This window comes from Candida margitis (genome assembly GCF_024628925.1).
Source record: "Candida margitis strain CBS 14175 chromosome Unknown scaffold18, whole genome shotgun sequence".
Classification (NCBI taxonomy): Eukaryota; Fungi; Ascomycota; class Pichiomycetes; order Serinales; family Debaryomycetaceae; genus Lodderomyces; species Lodderomyces margitis.
The window spans coordinates 62,037-81,663 of record NW_026261745.1 but is presented as its reverse complement, the minus strand read 5'-3'; the positions used below and the strand labels follow the sequence as shown (position 1 = coordinate 81,663).

The window sequence follows — 19,627 nt, the reverse complement described above, 5'->3', positions numbered from 1 at the left end:
TTCGCCATGGAAGGGCCAGTTTAGGAAAGTTTTAGAACACTTGCGGAAGAAAATGTTCTCAATTATATAAGCTATGGAGTCCATCAAGATGCAAATACTATTCGATGAACCCTTTTACTTTCTTGCGTCCTTTTTTGCAAGACTATTCAATTTGCTTTGAAAATGAAGATTCATAAGTTGTTGCTTATTACCACCACCGTGGCTTCATTGACTGTGGACAACCAATTGATCAAAGCTGATGAAGCTAAAATAGATGCAAAGGGTTCAGACAGGATGAAAGTTAAGCATCTGTTTGCTTTTCCGATTTTTAAGTTCAAACTCAAGTTACCATTTCAAAATACCTCACCAAGCTCATTGCCGCAGGGTCAAGTTGGAAGTGTTGAAGATACCGCTAAGAGCCAATCGACTAAAGTAAGTGGACCGACTGTCTCGGCTGAAAAGGAATGGACGTTTCAGCCAGGTGCTACCCAAATCCCTGGTCACGAGGATGATGCTGGTGGTGCTACCGATGACGGTGACGATGATGAAGAAGAGAATCAATGCGATGGATCAGACAAAGATGAACCATCATTGCCTTCAAACCTGTCATTTAAAGGATTCGGGGATATGTTTATGGAAATGATGAATGTGGGAAAGGATTTGACCTTAGAAAAGATTGAAGTATTGAAGGATATATTGTTTTTGATTGACAGAATCAAGGAGGAGACCGACACTTCGGGCGAGGGCGAGGAAAACACCATTGTAAATGAAAACAGCGACAGTAAGTCCCATACAATCGACTCAACGGAACCTCAAAAGGCTAAGGAGGATCAAAAAGGTACATCTACCGATGGTCAGAACGATGATTCGGCTTTAAACGCAACGGAGACATCACTGGATGCTAAAATTGACGTTTGGAGACTTTCTACTACTGGTAATGCAGAGGCTTCAAAGTTCTTGAGAAAACGTGACATTTCACCTGAAGAGTTAGGCAATGTGATAAGTTTGGGAGATTTGAAAAAGTTTTTAAAGAAAGGCAGGTTTGAGGGTGAAGAAATGGATAGTGACGACGATGATAAATACGGCTATGACCAACTGGATCCAGTAGCTAAACACAAAGAGGAATATGCCGACACTGACTTCGAAATAAGTGATTTGAGTAAATTAAAAGAAAAACTAGGAATTTCTGGAAAGAGTGGAGACGGGGAGTCTACATCTAAGTTGAAGAATATTTTCAAAAAAGGTGATGATGAGCCGAAACAAAATGATGAGGATGAAGAAAGTGGAAGCCGCAAAATAAAATCACATTTCAAAAAGGGTCCTCCCATTGTTACTACTACGTTGGTTACTACCATCACAACTGTCGTGAATCCAGAGACGGATACACCCAACGAAGACTGCCCAGAAAATAAACTGAAACCGAAACCGAAATTCTATCCTTATTTGCACCCTAAAGGCGAGGAATACCCTGAAGGTTTGAATTTCAATATTGACTCGTCTTCAGAGACTGAGGATTGCGATGAAGAGGAGTTCAGCGAGGAGCCAAACAATTTGAAAGAAAAAGCCAATGCAAAGAGTTTGAGCATCAAATCAAGCAGAGCTAGGGGTAAGGCTTGGATTGATAAACTGACATTTACAAAACGTGACGAGAAAGATAAGTGGGAATGGGAATATCATGACAATGAAGAAACCCCCACTACTGGAGACCTCGAAGCTTCTGACGATTCTGACGATTCTGATGAAGAAACTGACGGAAATATGAAAGGTGGGTGGTCCTGGAAATCAATATTCGGTCTTGGAAACAATATTAAGAAGAAGAAACTATCAACAGACGATTCCAATTTCGAGTCGACGTGGTTGTTCAAAAAGAAATTGAGGTCCAAAAAACGCAAATCAAAACCTCTGACTACGACAACAACAACCGTGACTCGTCCAAAACCAACAGAAAAGCCTACTGAGGATGAAGAAGAGGATGATCCTGACTGTCCTAGAGAAAAGAAAGAAAGGTTGAGACAAGAAAAGGAAGAGAAGCTCAAGAAGAAAAAGGAGGCGCTCAAGGAGAAATTAAAGAATACACCGAAGTCTACTCCAAAAGCAGCTACAACAGCTCCAATGAAGAAAAGTCCCACCACCAGTAGTGAAAAGGTAAAGAGCAAAATTGGCGTGGGCAAAACGTTGACGACACCAACAGACAAAGCTTCCTTCATCAAGTCCAAACCAGTACCAAGTGCTTCAGCCCCAGTAGATGCTGTTTCCTCAGAGAAGGAAAGAATTTTTTTGCTTTTTATTCCAGATGAAGGTGAAGTCAAGCTCTTGACCCCTGAAGAGTTTGCTAGCTCAGCACCTGACTTTGAGAAAGCTCTATTTGTAAAGGTTGCATACAATACTCTCCAAATTGCATACAATATTGCAAAGGAGAAGCAACCCAGTGCCAGTGGTGACGGGGCTGGGGTTACTAATGTTGACGATACAAAAGAGCGTTACATGCGTAAAATCATATTGGAAGATGGAGGTTTTATTAAGAACCAAAAAGCTATAGAAGATGTTTTATTAAGATATTTTGACAGATTCAATGATGACACCAATGACCACAGCTTTAATCAGATCTTTGAGAATGGAGATCTTTTTGATGATGACAAAACGGACAACGGTTCCACTAGTTTCAAATTTGAAGGTTATGATTCCTTTGAGGCTCAGAACAATATTCCTCCTGAGGATCTTGAAGTAGAAGATGTAATTGAAAAAGTGTTTATGTCTTTGAAACAGTCTGACTTGATAAATACCATTTTCAAGTTGTCATTGAAGGACAAGATAGTAAGAAGTTCATTATTTGATTTGACGTTAGAAAATCTTAAAAACAATCAGATACCATGGGATGAGTTGTTAATGGCTATTCAAGCCCATGATTTGAATATTGACTTCGACAAGTTAACATTTGTCAAACCTGAATTTGGCAAGAGCTTAGCAAAATTAGTGTTGGATTCTCTTCCACCATTGATTAAGAAGGGGTTTTTATCTCGCTTAGAAGTTATTCAACAATTGTCATTTGCAGAACGTCCAACGAATTGGAGGAAACCTGTTATTGACAGAGACATACCTCAAGAGCTTGATGATGACAATATTGAAGACGTTGCGCAAGAGTCCAGTCATGTCAAATTTGAGAAAGGACATCTGGAAAAGCACCATTACGCCAAAAACTTCAATCTGACAACTGATCACACCTTGGAGCATCACGAAGAAAAGAACAAAAAGATAGAAAAGGAAGACCATTTGAAAATTCTTCCTGGCCGAGAAGTGGAAAAGGAAGGGCATGAAAATTTATACAATGATGCCAAGAAAGAGCTTTCTGAAAAGTTGAAGGATGGCGAAGGCATTCACAAGGAGAATAGTAAGAAGGGGGTTATGTACCACCACAAGGGGAAATATCATGAGGTTGACAAATCAGGTGAAACCAAAGAAGAGCGTTTTGAGAGTGACCGTCATGAGCAAAAAAAGGAAAAACTTGAACAAGATTTTCTATTGAATGGAGGTGCTATTGTCGGTAAATATAAACGTCATGAGGCTGGAAATTATCGAGAGGATTTAAATCGAAAAACACTTTTGCATCTCACACGTCGTGATGAAATTAACCAACATGCTAACCTTGCAATTGACAAGAACTGGAATTCTAAAAATTCGTTTACCAACGAACGTGACAAGGATCATTATGAATCCAATCGTACATTGGGAGGACAACTTCATTCAAAAGAGCATTATGTAAAAGAACATCATGAAAAGGAACGTCACGATACTGCTCCTGGTGTCGAGCAATATGAAAAGGAGAAGCATGATAAAGAGGAGCACGCAAAGGAAAACCATGAAGTGGGACCACAAGAACATGAACAGATGTTGAAAGAACATGGAAAAGTTAAAGATAAGCTGGCTGTGATTGAAAATTCCAATGTCAATAAGGAATCGGAGTCGAATGTGAATGTGAAGGTGAAGGTGAATGGTTCAGGAGTAAGACCTGTTACTGTACCTCCACAACCTCCTGCCCCACCAATTGAAATTACTCTACCTGTTCCTGGACAAGTTGTACTTCCAGTCATTGGATAGTTTGTGAATCCGTTGATTCTTGATTTTACTTTCTGACGAAATAGAAAGGGAAAGTTTAAGGGGTCTGCCTTCCTCTCTTTTGATTCATTTATTATGTCTTGTTTTTTTTTTTTTTCGTCAGCCCTTTGGATAATTTCAATTAAATTGCAAAACTTTTTAATGGCAACGTTTTGATCATCCTGATTTTGGCTGCTTTTTGTTTTCCTACACTTGTTTATTCATCTTTTATTATTTACATTTCGACTGCTGGTTATTTTTGTTATTTCGTGAATTTACATTTGTTATTCATGATCCAACTTCGTCCGAGTTCATTTATTTTAGATTTATTAGACTACTTTTTGTTTTCAAAATATTAGAAAAGTTTGTATCCATATGCTTTTTTTTTATATTAGATTTTGAAATATATATGCCATATTTTTATATTACACTACCATATAAGTTGTCATCAAAAGATACTATTGTAATTTTATTGGAAAAATCCTTCAATATTTCCATTGCCAAGATTGTTCAATCCTAAATCTAATTCTCCATTGGTTCCACTGGCGGGAACTGCAGAGCCGCCAAAATGTTCCAAGATATTCTCCAGGTTTAAGAAATCAAAATCAAAATCATGAAATTGGTTCAAAACGTCCAAGTTATCTAGCCCACCAATAAACTGGGATTGTTGTTGTAATGGTAGTGGTGGTGCACCTAAAGTACCCAGAGCCAAGCCACTAGATACTAACGCCGAGCCTGATTGTGATGAGGGTCCAGCACCCATAGACAGCATTGTCTCATTAACACCATCAGCCGCTGCATTCTTCATTGATCTTTCTTCAGATGTTGTTATATTAACTGATTGTAACTGCTGTGGTATTGGTGCCGGACTGTTCATAGAATACCCACCACCACCTAATGGGCTAGGTGTATGGGTCTTGAATATGTCAAAGTTTCCTCTTACACTCGATTCTACCTGATTGGTATATAGGTTATGTTTCATCATTGATCCGTGATCAAAAGGACATTTTTTCATCTTTTTATGCATTGGTGACTGTAGCTGTTGTTGTTGAGGTGATTTATGATTTACTGCTTGCAAGGGTGGAGGAAGTTGACTAACTTTAATTTCTTCATCATTCATTGGAGTCGTGATCAGTGATATTGGACATTTTGACATTTCTCTCTTCATTGGATGCAAAGTCGACGAGGCCAGTGGAGTTGATGCAGGTGCCGCACTGTTACTACCTTTACCATGCATTACTGGACAAGCAGATGCTGCTCCTACTTTCTCCGACATCAGAACTGGACATGAACCTACCGCTGATTGCGCATTACCGTCAGACAATACCGGGCATGCGGATGCATTTCCATTTTTAAAGTTGGGCAATCCAGCATGAAGCTTGTTATAATTCAAATCTTTACTCAATGTGATGTAAAACTTCCACAATTTTATGAGCTTAATCAATCTTTCCTTATTTATCAATACCGCGTCCAAAAACGAAATAACCAGATCAATTTCTGCGGTTAGATCATCCATGCATTCAGTAGGCGAAAGAAGTCCCTTCTTGGTCATTATTGTAGTGCACCCTTCTTTCAACAAGTTCGTGTCACGTGCTTCATCCTTGAACCTAGTGAGAAGACCAACTACAAATTGTATCAGTCTTGTCAACACTTCTGTTCCTATTGAGTAAAGGTATTGAGCATGACGCTTTGGCGTCACATGCAACAGTTGAATAAGCTGCGACAACTTGGTGAAAATGTTTGGTACAACGTTGTTAACCATATCAGCATCACCTAATTCTTCTCCTTGCAACATAATGAGATAAATCATAAAATACGACAAGTAGTCAAGAATAATCAAAATTTCAAATTTTCTGGCCTCGCTAAATCGTTGGACACCAACATCAGTTATCCAGGTTTGGCACTGCTTTACTAATTGTTCTAAATTGCTGATCACCAACCTGTTTGAGCCCAAGTTTAAAATCCCATGATACAAGGAACACGAGACATTAGCAATAAGGTAATGCACATGCAATGAAACAATCAATTGATCCTCGGCTAATTTGGACAAAAACTTTAAATGATACTGCAACAGGTCAACCTCTTCAATCTTGCGATACACACGCCGTAACAATCCATCCAAGTATTCCGAATGCTTGACCAAAGGGACAAAGTTTAATGTGACCAAATTGGTTAATCTAACAGCACTAGCCCAAAGGTGACAAAAATGTAACTTTAAATCTTTTCTTCGTTTCTTGTACTGAGACCTGATTTCCACCAATTCCGGGTCTTTCCAAATTTCCAATGATCCATCAAGTAATAGATGTAGGAAAGTTGTGTATAACGAAGTGAAGGAATTTTTGGTATCAATAATGCTTGATCCTGGTTTCTTGTAATCGTCAATTTCCCGATTTAGTAGCACGATAACAACTGCACAATATGATAATGATCGATTGCACTCTTCGTTTTCAAAATGAATTAAAAACTCCTGAACATTATGTAGCAAATTGTTTTGTCGAGGGCCAAGACTCAATAATATAACTTCATTAGGGAACGTATCTTCAAATTGTAAACACAAGTCCTTATTTGTTCCTTCTTTGAATATAACCCTCAACTCTGATAAGGCTTCTTCAACAATCAATACCAACATGCATAGGAAAATTCCGCACGATTTTAATTGCATTTCGAAATCTGCACCACCGGTATTTTGGGGTAAATTGAGCATCACTTCATCATTTGCTGTCTTTTTAAACACGGCTTGAATATCAAATCGGTAGAAAGATAAAATATCTTTGCTTTCAATGTCGCTTTTATAATAATAGTCTAGTAAAAAATGTATTTGCTGAACATTCAATTTTGATTCACCCCTAGGTAGGCTAACCAATGATTCCCAAAGACTTGTCAACTTCTGCTGTATTTCTACAGCAGCTGTTTTTTCGAGCAAAGTTGCTGATCGTTCAAGTTTTATTGCGGGCGAAACTGAAACCGATCTCATGGGACTTGGTGTTGTCAATTGTTGCTCTTCCGACATGAAGTTGAAATCACATTCAACAACCGGACACCTCAAAGGCTGCTGCTCTTGTTGTTGTTGGTCTTTGATTGGATAGTTGGGGGTAAAAGGCTGTAGCGAATAAGTAAAATCGATTTCATTAATCTTGTAATTTGACTTTTTCGGTACCTTTTTGATCACATTGTCAGTAGATCGACCTCCTTTAAGCATATTCATTTTAAATACATGATACATTTTTTGTAAGTTTGTTATCCGGAACCAAAGTGTCGTCAATTGAGGATCTAGCTTAATTATATTGATCCAGGAATAAGTATCCACGTATATGTTTTTGCTGGACAGTGGTGAATTGTCAATAGTACAAAGAGTATAATCATTCAACATTTCCACCTTATTACTGCTATATGTATTTGTCAAGGGGCTTATCTTGTTCAACACTGTCACAGGTACATTCCCTGAATTTGACATCAGTTGTAGTTGCTGTTTTGATGTAGGGTCTCTAGGTGAAAGTTGTTGTTGGACAGATAGCTGACGCTTTAAATCATCAATTTCTTTCCGTTGCGCTTGTATTACCTTCTCGTTGGTTTGTTTCAAGTGGCGATACTCCTCTGTCTGATGTATGCGCGTAGGTGAGAGCGGCTGGTCTATTAAGGAGCACCTTGGCGAGGTCACTTTTGCCTCATTAGGCTTGGCGTTGTTGCTGTTATTGTTGGAAGATGCATCTGCCCATGGTGGTAAAGCATATGAGCAGAGATGGCCAACTGAGTATTTAATACAGTTACTGCAAGCAGGCCTTTCTTTGGAGCAAAATATCTTTCGTTTGGAGCATTGTATGCAACTTTTAGGAGTTCTATTTCTCTGTCGTTTAGGTTTGGTTACTGATCCTGGGGATGAATTATTAGCTGTGGAAGGACTCTTTTCTGACTGTACCATGGTGACTGGTCAATACACGTTACTATAGTCCTCTCCTAATCTGGGGTGGGTGTACGTAAAATGGCAACAGTGATTATTAATATAAAAATTTTGTCCTTTTGGTAAAGAAAACGAAAAAAAAGAAAAGTGAACACTGGCCTTTTAAAAGAATCTAATGAAGGATGTATTAATCTGAATGTTATATGTGCATTAGGCAAATGGATGTTTTTCTCTTAACCTTTAGTTGAGTTTTTGATGTAGTGTGTGTGAAGTTATTAGTTATTAGTTATTAGTTATTAGTTATTAGTTACTAGTTATTAGTTAATAAGTTTTTTTTTATTTTTATTTTTATTTTTATTTTTATGTTTTATGATTTATGATTTATGTTTTGTTTTGTTTCCCAGTGTATTAGTACTTGTAGGGTTTTTATTGTTTCTTTTAAGATGGATTGCAGCTAGTACAATCCAACCAACTCACTCACCCCATTATGGTGGAAATAGACTAAAGAAATATATCAACCGAGAAGTAAAATGGGTACTTTCATTTGCCCAGATTGGGATATATAATAGCACAAATCTATATGGAATTTCAAAACAAGCAAAAACAATTAGATTAAAATAAATTTCATCTTTGTAATTCATTTGTTTGTAGAACTTGTGTTGTCTTTTGTCTCTTTTGTCTCTTTTGCCTCTTCTCCGTTTTTCTTTTCTGTCGGATCGATATCGGGTCCATGTCAAGACGGTAATGAGTTTTTGCGAAATTGCGAGAGATGAAATTAAACCCCGATCCCATTGCGAGCAAAGAAGAGACCAAACGCCGAACCGCATTTCTGATTTTTGCTTTGGTTGAGCAAAATATTATTTTCCTCAAATAGATGTAACAGAATATCTTTAGTTGACTTGTGCTTATAGATTGTAGGGCAAAGAAGATATCCATTCTCTTTTTACCATTTGGTAACCTACACAAAAGCAAAAGCTGGTAACTAAAAAATGCTGTTTTATCTATTTGATCGCACACGTCTTCCCATACACTACAGGGACATATCACGGTGGGCCTTTCATAAGCGCGTTTTGGTGCCTTTACGTCTCACTTTACTCTCTTCTTTTGCCAACTAGGGAAATACCCCAATAGAAAACATATGATGATTCGATACATTCAAGTGGCTAGAGCGCATTGTAGGATCGCGGTTCCACAAACTGAAACTGCAAGAAAACAATGACCCTTGTGCTTCGCTCACTTCACCAAGCTATCTCAAATATCAGTTCTGTCTATTGTTATTTCATGGGACTTCACGGTTTTAACGACTCCTTTGGGTTGGAAATTGTAATGCTACAAAGACCCATCTCTTATTCTTGTACTTTTCCGCTTTTGTGTGCCCTCTACTCAGTCACTTTATACGATACTTACTAAAGTTTTGTATTATATTCATTTGGATTTTTTTCTTGTCCAAAGGTTTGGAATGTCTAATTGCCGATAACTCCATCCAATAATTAAAAAGTTCAAATGGTTTTTATTTTATTTATTTATTTTCTTCCCTCTATTTGTATTCAACCATCGTTGCCAAGGGTTTGATGGTTTTGAGCTCTTGTGTTGAACCGACAGATTCTAGACTGTGAAGTAGACAATATGACGCGTAAACCTGCCCCACTACCTCTCTTCCAGTTATCCATGAATCGCGTATTTTGTTTTTACTTGTTTGAGTAAAACCGAATTGGGATATAAAGCCTCGGCAAATGTTACATTTCCAAAGGGCATTTGAAGATGTGGCAAATGGCATTAAGTCGCCAGGTCCCTCCAAGTAGAAGAGGCGACTAGCAGTTGATGATCTCGAAAAATGTAGCAAGAATAAATGTTGACAGTAGCATTTTTACCCGTTTGTTAAAGGTGGTCGAATTCTTTCTCACTTGGGTTTATATTGTGAATATCACTCCTCAATTTTTCTTGGTTCTATTTAGATTAGTCTAATAATTGGCATCAGAACCAAACAAATATTCATATCGTGCCACCTTTTCTTCACCATTAGCCTCCTTGAAACAAACAAGTGGTTGCAAAATGAAGATAATTACACGTGCCTTTCATTGAAAAGTCAAAGTTCTTTCATTTTTATGACCTCGTCTGTGATGACCTTCAGTTACCACCTTTCTTTGATCTTTGTTGCAAAACAGCCACACCAAACCTTGAAATCTCTAACGAGCAGAAAAAAAGAGAGAACAAAAAAAAATGAACCAAGGCAAACAGAACAAAACTTACACATCAACCACCATCACACAACCACCTTCAACTAAACATTCACAGGCAACAACAATATGTCAGCAGGTGTCCCAGTACGACTACTAAACGAAGCTCAGGGCCACATAATAACCATCGAACTAGTCAATGGAGATACCTACAGGGGAAAATTGTTGGAAAATGAAGATAATATGAACTCATCACTATTTGACGTTACGATAACTAATGGACGCAATGGGTCAGCTAAACATATGGACCAGGTGTTTATTAGGGGTAGTATGATTAGGTTTGTTTCGGTGCCTGATATTTTGAGACATGCGCCGATGTTTTATATGAAGCCGGGTGATAAACCTAAACCACCCATTAGAGGACCACCGAGGAAGCGGAGAAAGGTTTAGCATAGCTTGGGTTTGGGGTGCTTTTGATGTGCGATTTCTCAATCAGAGGAGGTAAAAGAAGATACATCCACAAGAGGTTTCTTGCTAAAAGACATGACTATATAAAGAGTTTGGTTGTCAAAAATCATCGCCTATATGTAATATTCATTGTTATAGATCTATTAATAAAAAGAAACACTAATTCTTGGTCCCAGTTTACGTCATTGTAACCAACTCTTCAGCTGAGGTTGGATGAATAGCAACACAATTATCAAAATCCTTCTTTGTAGCTCCCATTTTAATAGCAACACCAAATCCTTGTAAAATTTCTCCACTATTATCACCAACAATATGTAATCCAACAACTTTCTCCTCAGGACCAGCACAAACAATTCTATAAGCAGTAGGAGCTTTATCCAAATCGCTATCCATCATAGCATAATACATGGCATTGAATTTAGAATTGTAAATCTTGACATTTGATTCGCCATATTTATCAATGGCATGTTTTGAAGACAATCCTATTGATCCTGCTTCTGGATGAGAAAAGATTGCTGATGGGATATTGGTATAATCTAAATGATCATTAGCAAATTGTTCACCACCAAATAATCTATTGGATAATCTACGACCAGCTGCAATGGCCACCGGAGTCAATTCAGCTTCTTCGATCAAATCACCAAGGGAAAAGATTTTGGGGTTTGTTGTAACTTGGTATTTGTCAACAACAACTTTTAAATTTGAATCAAGTTTAACACCAACTTTATCCAATCCGTAATCAATCAAGCTCTTTCTACCAACTGTCCAAATCAATTCATCAACTTCAAGGACGGTTCCATTACCCAAAGTCACTTTCTTAGTTCCCGATTTTTCACCTTCAACTTTAACAACACCGCCACTTTGTTTAATGATGTTGATTCCTAACTTATCAGTATAATAATCAGTGATTGTATTTTGAATGATATCATCAAATGAACGCAACACAGTGTCACCTCTGATTACGAAATCAACTTGAGTTCCTAAAGCATTGAAGACTCCCGACAATTCAACTCCAATGTATCCTGCACCAACAATGGCAACTTTCTTAGGTTGGTAATCCAATTCAAAAAACCCATCGGATGTAGTACCTAATTCAGCTCCTTCGACTTTAGGTGGAACGATTGGTGTACCACCAGTAGCAAGAAGAATCTTGTCACCCGAAAATACAAGTTTCTCATTCTTCTTGTAATCTTTTTCAGCGTCGCCTAAAAATGGCAATTTCTGTTCTCCGCTTAATGTAACTTCGACATCGCCCTTTTCATTGATAAATTGAGCAAATCCAAATACGTAATCAACTTTTTCTCTCTTCAAGTTATTTTCATAAATTCCATTTAATCTATGAACATAAGCATCACGTTTTTGCTTGAAACCAGCCCAATCAAAATCTCCATGTTTGACTGTTTCTTCCGTTTTTGACAATTTATAAGGGAACAAGTCATGTTTCTTGTGAGCTAAATCTGCAGCATACCACATGACCTTTTTAGGTACACATCCAACATTGACACAAGTACCTCCTAACTTGTTCAATTTAGCTTCGATTAATAATACTTTTGCTCCGTATTTGGCGGCTCTACGTGCACTAGCAACACCACCGGATCCACCACCAATGACTAAGTAATCGAAATTTTTCAATGGAGTAGAAGATGTTGGTGCCATTTTGGTAATTGTAGTAGATAAGTGTCTATTCAATTGAGTTAATCTATGGGTTGTTGATGTAAGAATATGTTTATTTAACATAATCTCGTGAAAAGAAAATGAGTGTGTCTTCAGTTGAGTATATTTGTATTTGTCAGTTTCTGATTACAAATATTTTGATGCGCCCCAAAATTTAAAAGAAACGCTCAATGATTGTTGCTAAATCTAGACCCAAAGAAAAGGGTGCAAAAGAAATACCCTCACAAGAAGTCACATATATACTCTAGCACCTTTTTGTATTGGCATTCACTACATATATGTACACTAGTATTTTGCATCACTTTCATCTCGGCCTTGCTTGCAAACTGCTTTTAAATGTGACATTCCTAACTGATATAATTCTTGATTTTGATCTGTCATCATCTCATCGCCAACGTCATAATCAAACTTGTCAATTAAATCCTTCAAAGCAATTTTAAAATCATGTTCATTACCATCACCATCAGATAATACATAGTGCTGCTTCTTTTGCACCATCAGGTTTCTAAATTCTTCCATCGATGCTTGAAACCAAGCGTCTTCTTCTAGCAAATTAGTAATCTCTTCATTATCTTCATTCAATACTTTATGCAAATTAAATGACCGATCCAACGATGAATAATCGGTGTTGTTGGTCATATATTCACTAATAAGCTTATTGTTATCGCCAAACATCTTTGCGAGCACATCTTTCTTTTGTGAGACTTGTACTTGTCGACGAATCGCTAGAGAATGGGTCTTCATGAAATATCTCTCCTGTTTCGACATTAGGTTCCTCTTGTATTCCAATAGGAGTTTCCTCTCGTCTTCTTCATTCAATTGAGTTGGTTGTTTGAATAAAAGTTCCAATTCCCCCCTTGTATACCCAGGAATCGATCTTATAAGATAAATATTCTGATCCTCACCATCAACATCACCATCAATATCTTCCTCACTATCGCTTGAATCATTTCCAAACACCACTTTTCGTGTAAAATACTCTGCATTATGAGCAACTTTCCGAGGCGATTGTTGCAATTGTGACTGTTGTTTTTGTTCTTGTTCCTCGGTTGAGATAGGGCTTGGTTGTAACAGTTTATGTGACTGGTGTAGATTTAGTAACTTGTTCTTGATTAATTGACCATTTCTTGATATTCGGCCACTCTTTTCAACACCTTTCTGTTTGTCATCGTGGGGGCGAGTGTCTCGCTTGTGGTGCGGCTGATGTTTGTTACGATGATTATGGTGCTGTTGAAACAGCTGCTGTTCTTGTTCTTGTTGCTGTTGTTGCTGCTGCCGCTGATACTTTCTAATGTTATTGCTTGGGGTACTCAATATTGAAGACGATGAACTCGCAGTTCTATTGAATGATAGACTATTTGCCAATGAATCAATAACATCATTTGAAAAGACTCTTGTTTGATGGTGATGAGTTTGTTGTTGTTGTTGTTGTTGTTGTTGTTGTTGTTGTTGTTGTGATGCGTTATTATTGTTAAATTGCTGGTTATTGATGGTTGATTGATGGTTAAATTTCGGTAGGAAATTGTACTTCGATGAAGTGGTCGTAGTAGCACTAGTAGTAGTAGTTGAATTGTTGTTGGGTACAATATTCTTATTCATATTGCTATAGGTGAAAGCTTCTTATAGTGATGATGTAAAAATTGAATTGATATGTATATCTAGATTGAGTTTATTTTTTGTTACAGCGACATATTTACATATAAACATCAACACAATTATACAAAACATCTTAACTTTTGTGTTTATTTTACTTCGTTGACATTCAATAATCAATAACTTGGAAAAGAGAAGAAGTAGAAGGAGGAGGAGTAGACTTCAAACACTGCTTGTAGTGTACCTACGATTCTACTGACTGCATATACTCCATGACATCTTGAGAACTCAAGAGATAGGCGACTGAATAGGAGTGTCTCCCGCGTCCTGCTCTCTTATATACCTTCCTAAACTGGAGAAATTAATGTGACGCGGCGGCGCAACCATGCGGTTTGAACAAACAATAAGGTTTAATCGTATCATATACTTCAGCACAAACAGTATAGGAATACATGACTCTAACACCTTAGCGCCATTATCACTCTTGCTGTTTTAACTAATAGAGACCTTGATCAAACAAAGAGGTAAAAGAAAATAGCAATGATTCTTTATCTATGAACCTTGGCTTGCTGGTAAATGTTTAGTATTTTATAGTTATGTTTTGTATGTATGTAGGGAGTGTAGAATGTGGTATTGCCTAATTGGGTATAGTTATTGACTAAATTGGGACTGTTACATTCAAATAAAAAAAAGAAAAGGCTGGACGTATTTATATGCAGGATACATCTTCCTAGGGCTTTAACCCTATTTTTATTTTATTTTTAGTTGCTACCAGTTGTATCCTCTACCGCTACCAATTACTTTTTTAGTTACTCACTATTGTTATACACACAAGTATGTGAGTGCGTGAGTGCGTGAGTGTGTGAGTATCGCACTAAGTCAAAAAATTTTCTTTTAACAAAACGAAATTTTTCACCAATCTAGCAGAACAACAACAAGCATCAACCATCAACCATGGCAACCGAATTAACTGTTCAATCTGAAAGAGCTTTCCAAAAGGTTTGTACATTTACAGCAAATATTACTACAGGATAGAGATAGAGGGAGTTTTTTCTTGGATCTTTTCCTAAAGGAGACAAAGCGAATGAAATAAAGGTTGTAATAGTCATTAGAAATAGCATAGATCGTCAACCATAGAAAGAGTGGAGCAAGATACAACTGACATAAACGTTTATTGAATTCAGCACTACATCACATATATTGAATTAACAAAGATTAAGACACACACCATCACTGAAGAATCCTACAGAAGCCCAACTCGAACTCCCCCTTTCTTCTTCCTGCTGAAACCTTTCACCAATGATCTCTTTACTAACTATTACCCCTATAGCAACAACACATCTTCACCAACCCAAAAGCCAAGGCTAACAGAAAGACCAAGAGATGGTATAAGGATGTCGGATTAGGTTTCAAAACCCCATCCGCTGCCATTAAAGGTTCATACATTGACAAGAAATGTCCTTTTGTTGGAACTGTTTCCATCAGAGGTAAGATTTTGTCTGGTACCGTTGTCTCCACCAAGATGCACAGAACCATCATTATCAGAAGAGATTACTTGCACTATGTTCCAAAATACAACAGATATGAAAAGAGACACAAGAATGTTGCTGCTCATGTTTCACCAGCTTTCAGAGTTTCTGAAGGTGATGTTGTCACTGTTGGTCAATGTAGACCAATTTCCAAGACTGTTAGATTCAACGTTTTGAAAGTTACTGCTTCAGTTTCAAAATCAAAATCTTTCACCAAATTTTAAATGATAAAAAAATAAAATGAGGAAAATGAGAGATAGAGGAAGACGAAGAGAGAGAGAGAGGTGACGGTGTATTGTGTTTATATATCTTTAATGTTACATTAGTTTGATAAGAGGTAAGTTGTTTTAAAGTAGATTTTACATGGATCATGGATCTCTCTTTGGTTCTTTCCCCAACATGTATAATTCCTAACAAACCCAAATACATACAAAACATAAGTATACACGTGTGTATCACATTTAAGCATTTGATGGGGTGTCTTTTTTACTAACTTGTAACCTACCTTGACCCCAATCAGTCAACAACGTAATGACTTGATTCTTTTTATGATACTCAGCAAAATTATCCGACCCACCTCTGCTTTCAAATGATGAACCAATCAACACATTGGGCACAGTTTTTCTACCACTTTTTTCAAATAAATAAGTTTGTAAGTCATTGCCATGTTCATGTAAATCCAATTCAACTATATTAGGGGTAGGAACAATCTCATATTTCTCCAACAACAATTTTTTCAATTGTTTTGAATAAGGACAATAACTTTTAGAAAATATCGTCATTGGCGACAAGGATCTGATTTTAATTAAATCCTGTTGAGGATCGTATTCGCCTGCTTCATTAGTTGTCACATCAGTAGCACCACTCTTGCCACTCTTTCCTTTACTTACTCCTCCTGCTCCCGCTGCTGCTGCATTTTCTCCATTAGTTCCTCCTACTTGATTCAGTGCCTCATTAGCTGGCTTCTTCTTGACTCCTTCTTCACTCTGATCTTTAGATATTTCCTGGTTAATTGCATCATCAGTCTTTTCATCATTGTTCAGGTCAACTATATTATTGGACACAACAACCGGATTACTCTTCAGTCCACTGCCTGGCATGCCAACGCCAGTTCCATCTGCTCCTCCTGTTGATCCCTGTTTATATGGACCATTGTTTGATTTAGCTCTGTGCTTGTTGGGAATTTGATCTGACGCTTGAGCAAACACTAATGAAGCGGCATTACGGCCAGTTTGGTGTAGTATGACAATCAAGATTAAAACAAGGGCAGTTAATGCAATGATTCGTAATTGCCTTACACCAGCCATTGTAAAATTTTAGTTGTTGTTGTTGTAAAAGGGAGGGAAGGGGGCTTGTAACGTTCTTTTAATATAAGCGCCGGAAAAAGGATTAAGAGTTATTGCTCTGTGTTTATATGCCAATGATGTTGTAGATGATCTTAAAAAGACTTTCAATTTGAAACAAAACTAGGTCTTCTATTAGATTGTTATTGTTGGTTTTATGAACGAGTAATCAAAGCTTAGGGTGGGATTTCAACAAAATTCTTCTTCTGTTGTTCTTTTGTTGTTGTCTCTCTCGCGTAAGTTAAAAGTAAAAGTTTTGGAAAAGGACAAATTTTTGTGTAATAACAGAGTCAACTTTTATTAATAAAAAGACCCCTCCGTTCTTTCCATTGAGCATTACAAAATAATATCACTTAGTTCAAGACTCTACATTTCGGTTGCATTAAAAGCAGCAGCTACGAATTTCTTTAAAACACTATATAAGCTGTATAACAAAATAAAAACATTTGGCCATTTCATCCTCCTCTCCAACAGTATATCTTGTAACATACTTGGCAAAATCTAGGTACATCCACAACCCTCTCTGTACTCATTTTAAATGCCAGTCCAAATTGCTTCCTATCAAACTCCCGTTTCAAAATTATGCAATTTAAACAAACAGCATATAACGACGAATTATAAAATGAAGCCATTTGGAATCCATTATCAATAATTGTTTCAACTTCAGTCTCATTGTAGCTTAATTTGAATGTAGAGAAATTCAGTTGATGGGAATAATTTGAATTTGCTTGGTACATTATAATTGGTGGCAAATAGTCATCATCATCATCATCATCATACACAACTGTAGTAGCGTTGCTACTCACATTTAACGTCTCAAAATCCTCAATTACATCGCATCCAAGAAAAATGGGTCGTAGATTCAACCCCTGGTTGATTAGTTGCTCTGTAGTTGGTACTTTAGGAAAGATTGATTTAACCATTGGTTTTATGTCCGATACCACACCATGAGGAACTTTGAAATATGGTACAGCTTGTCTATTCAATGTAGAATCATTACCATCATTGGCAAACCGTCTACTGGTTTGTTGTAGTACTGAACCATTGGGATAATTCATATCTTCTCCACTCATGTCATAAGCCATTATAAAATCAACATTTCGACCCTTTCTGATTAATGGCTGGAACGGTAGGTTTTGGCCATCATCGCCACCATCAACAAGATACAAATCTTTATTCAATGATAATTGTCCCTGTTGTCCTCCGCTGCTAAATTTCCAAAATGGGTTGGGTGAATATACCGCATGATCAGGATGCGCTTGTGGGGTTCTACCAAACATACCATCGTTACCATTACTCAAACCAAAAAACTTCAATATGTTTTCAATCGATGAAATTATATCCAGTTGATTCTCAGCAAAATAATTAAACATGAATTTGAAAACATGATTAAATAGTGATGATGAAGTTCCCGTCAAGAATCCGACATTATCAAATCCTGATTTACACATCATTTTACCATTAGCATCTACTGATTTAGGTTTCCCATTTTCCAACTTCAGTCCAAGATACTCGATATTGATCATTGCATTAATTGAAAGATCCCATGATCCAAATTCAAAGGGTGTTATCTCGAAACTTGAGCTGGTTAAGCTAGATAATTTCTGTAATGGATCACTACTCTTCGTATCATTATCTGATGGGTCTTTAGCAATAGCGCCAATTATTGGAAACGGTTGTTCAAAGCTTTTAAACAGGTTGGAATTCTTTGTTACTGCAGTCATTGTCACCCCTGGGGTTCTAGCTGTTGTTGTAAATAGCTTATGAGCTAATGCTCGTCCCCAATAATCAGTTAACCCCACTGGAAACCCGGCTTTTGTTTTATCTCGAACTTCAACCAACAATTGCTTGTAAAATTTTAAATACTCCAATACACTCTTTTCATTTAGAGCAGTAGTGGATACTGTTGCATTGCTCTTATCTCGTTCGAATAAAGCTGTTGCCCAATTGGACGATTTAGCCTTTTTCGGTTTACTAAATAGTTTTATCAACCCCGATTTTACCTTGGATTCTCCAGTATCATTTTGCTTATCCTTGCGTCGTACTTGATCATTCACCTCAGGCATACCTTCAAGTAAACTTTGCTTCAAGTTCCATCCATTTGCACTACTGCCTCCACCATGTACCATGTCACTAATTCGCGGCCAATCATTAACAAATTGTGACATAACTAACCACGCACCACCACTTATCCCGGAAATGTACGACGATGCTTGTAAAATCCCACTTACATGTGTCAAGTTGGTTACTTCTCGATCATCCAACGCAGCTAAAATTCCCGCACCCGATAGCATAGACCGATATCCACCCCCTGATAATGCAATGGCAATTATAGTTGGACGTGATTTGGATTTCCAAAACGATTCAATATCAAAATTGGGTATTTCATTCTTGTACAATAATGACTTCAATTGTGCCTCAGTTTTAATATTGCGATATCGTATATACTCTTGCTCTCGATCACATATAGTCTAACCAGCAACAAAGTCAGTATAAGGTAAAACCATCGAGATGAGAGGGAATGGTCTCCTCTTATGCGCTATCTTTGCAAACTTACGTCATTGGCTTTTCGAACTAAATCGTATTCCGGACAAGCCACATCATATGGAGCATACGATAAATTCCAAATAGACTCGGAGATAGCAGTTATGTAGTTGGTTGAAAGTAGTGAACTAATGGTTGAGTTGGAATAGTATCGACTTGAAAAGGATAGATAGGCATATGTATAAGTGATTATATGAAACCTGGCAATGAAATAGGTCCTCATGTGAGCTGGTGGCCTTTCATGATTTCAAAGGATTTTTTAAGAAATCTTTGTGCAAATTAAACAAACACACAAATTGGTATTATAGAAAATCATGTCCATTGGTCCAC

At 37.3% G+C, this 19,627-nt stretch overlaps 8 protein-coding genes across 8 annotated transcripts; 3 read left to right on the top strand and 5 right to left on the bottom strand. All coding sequences in view use genetic code 12, as the record gives it.

Annotated features, from left to right (window-relative positions):
- Positions 1 to 162: 162 nt before the first annotated feature.
- Positions 163 to 4,074, top strand: CANMA_000652 (uncharacterized protein; the record flags this gene model as incomplete). Its single annotated transcript, XM_051818028.1, has 1 exon — positions 163 to 4,074. The coding sequence occupies one exon, from the start codon at positions 163 to 165 to the stop codon at positions 4,072 to 4,074; it is 3,912 nt and encodes a 1,303-aa protein (XP_051673726.1).
- A 466-nt stretch (positions 4,075 to 4,540) lies between these two features.
- Positions 4,541 to 7,990, bottom strand: ZCF20 (Zcf20p; the record flags this gene model as incomplete). The annotated part of the gene is made up of 1 exon (XM_051818027.1): positions 4,541 to 7,990. One exon carries the CDS (start codon positions 7,988 to 7,990, stop codon positions 4,541 to 4,543), a length of 3,450 nt encoding a protein of 1,149 aa, XP_051673725.1.
- A 2,285-nt stretch (positions 7,991 to 10,275) lies between these two features.
- On the top strand, positions 10,276 to 10,596 carry SMD3 (mRNA splicing protein; the record flags this gene model as incomplete). Its single annotated transcript, XM_051818026.1, has 1 exon — positions 10,276 to 10,596. The coding sequence occupies one exon, from the start codon at positions 10,276 to 10,278 to the stop codon at positions 10,594 to 10,596; it is 321 nt and encodes a 106-aa protein (XP_051673724.1).
- Positions 10,597 to 10,791: 195 nt separating this feature from the next.
- GLR1 (glutathione-disulfide reductase) lies at positions 10,792 to 12,270 on the bottom strand (the record flags this gene model as incomplete). The annotated part of the gene is made up of 1 exon (XM_051818024.1): positions 10,792 to 12,270. One exon carries the CDS (start codon positions 12,268 to 12,270, stop codon positions 10,792 to 10,794), a length of 1,479 nt encoding a protein of 492 aa, XP_051673723.1.
- Positions 12,271 to 12,573: 303 nt separating this feature from the next.
- On the bottom strand, positions 12,574 to 13,887 carry CANMA_000648 (uncharacterized protein; the record flags this gene model as incomplete). The annotated part of the gene is made up of 1 exon (XM_051818023.1): positions 12,574 to 13,887. One exon carries the CDS (start codon positions 13,885 to 13,887, stop codon positions 12,574 to 12,576), a length of 1,314 nt encoding a protein of 437 aa, XP_051673722.1.
- A 948-nt stretch (positions 13,888 to 14,835) lies between these two features.
- CANMA_000647 (40S ribosomal protein uS17) lies at positions 14,836 to 15,634 on the top strand (the record flags this gene model as incomplete). Its single annotated transcript, XM_051818022.1, has 2 exons — positions 14,836 to 14,880; positions 15,212 to 15,634. The coding sequence occupies 2 exons, from the start codon at positions 14,836 to 14,838 to the stop codon at positions 15,632 to 15,634; spliced, it is 468 nt and encodes a 155-aa protein (XP_051673721.1).
- A 237-nt stretch (positions 15,635 to 15,871) lies between these two features.
- On the bottom strand, positions 15,872 to 16,717 carry CANMA_000646 (glutathione-disulfide reductase; the record flags this gene model as incomplete). The annotated part of the gene is made up of 1 exon (XM_051818021.1): positions 15,872 to 16,717. The coding sequence occupies one exon, from the start codon at positions 16,715 to 16,717 to the stop codon at positions 15,872 to 15,874; it is 846 nt and encodes a 281-aa protein (XP_051673720.1).
- Positions 16,718 to 16,929: 212 nt separating this feature from the next.
- SPO1 (putative carboxylic ester hydrolase) lies at positions 16,930 to 19,520 on the bottom strand (the record flags this gene model as incomplete). The annotated part of the gene is made up of 3 exons (XM_051818020.1): positions 16,930 to 16,980; positions 17,245 to 19,224; positions 19,311 to 19,520. The coding sequence occupies 3 exons, from the start codon at positions 19,518 to 19,520 to the stop codon at positions 16,930 to 16,932; spliced, it is 2,241 nt and encodes a 746-aa protein (XP_051673719.1).
- Positions 19,521 to 19,627: the final 107 nt, after the last annotated feature.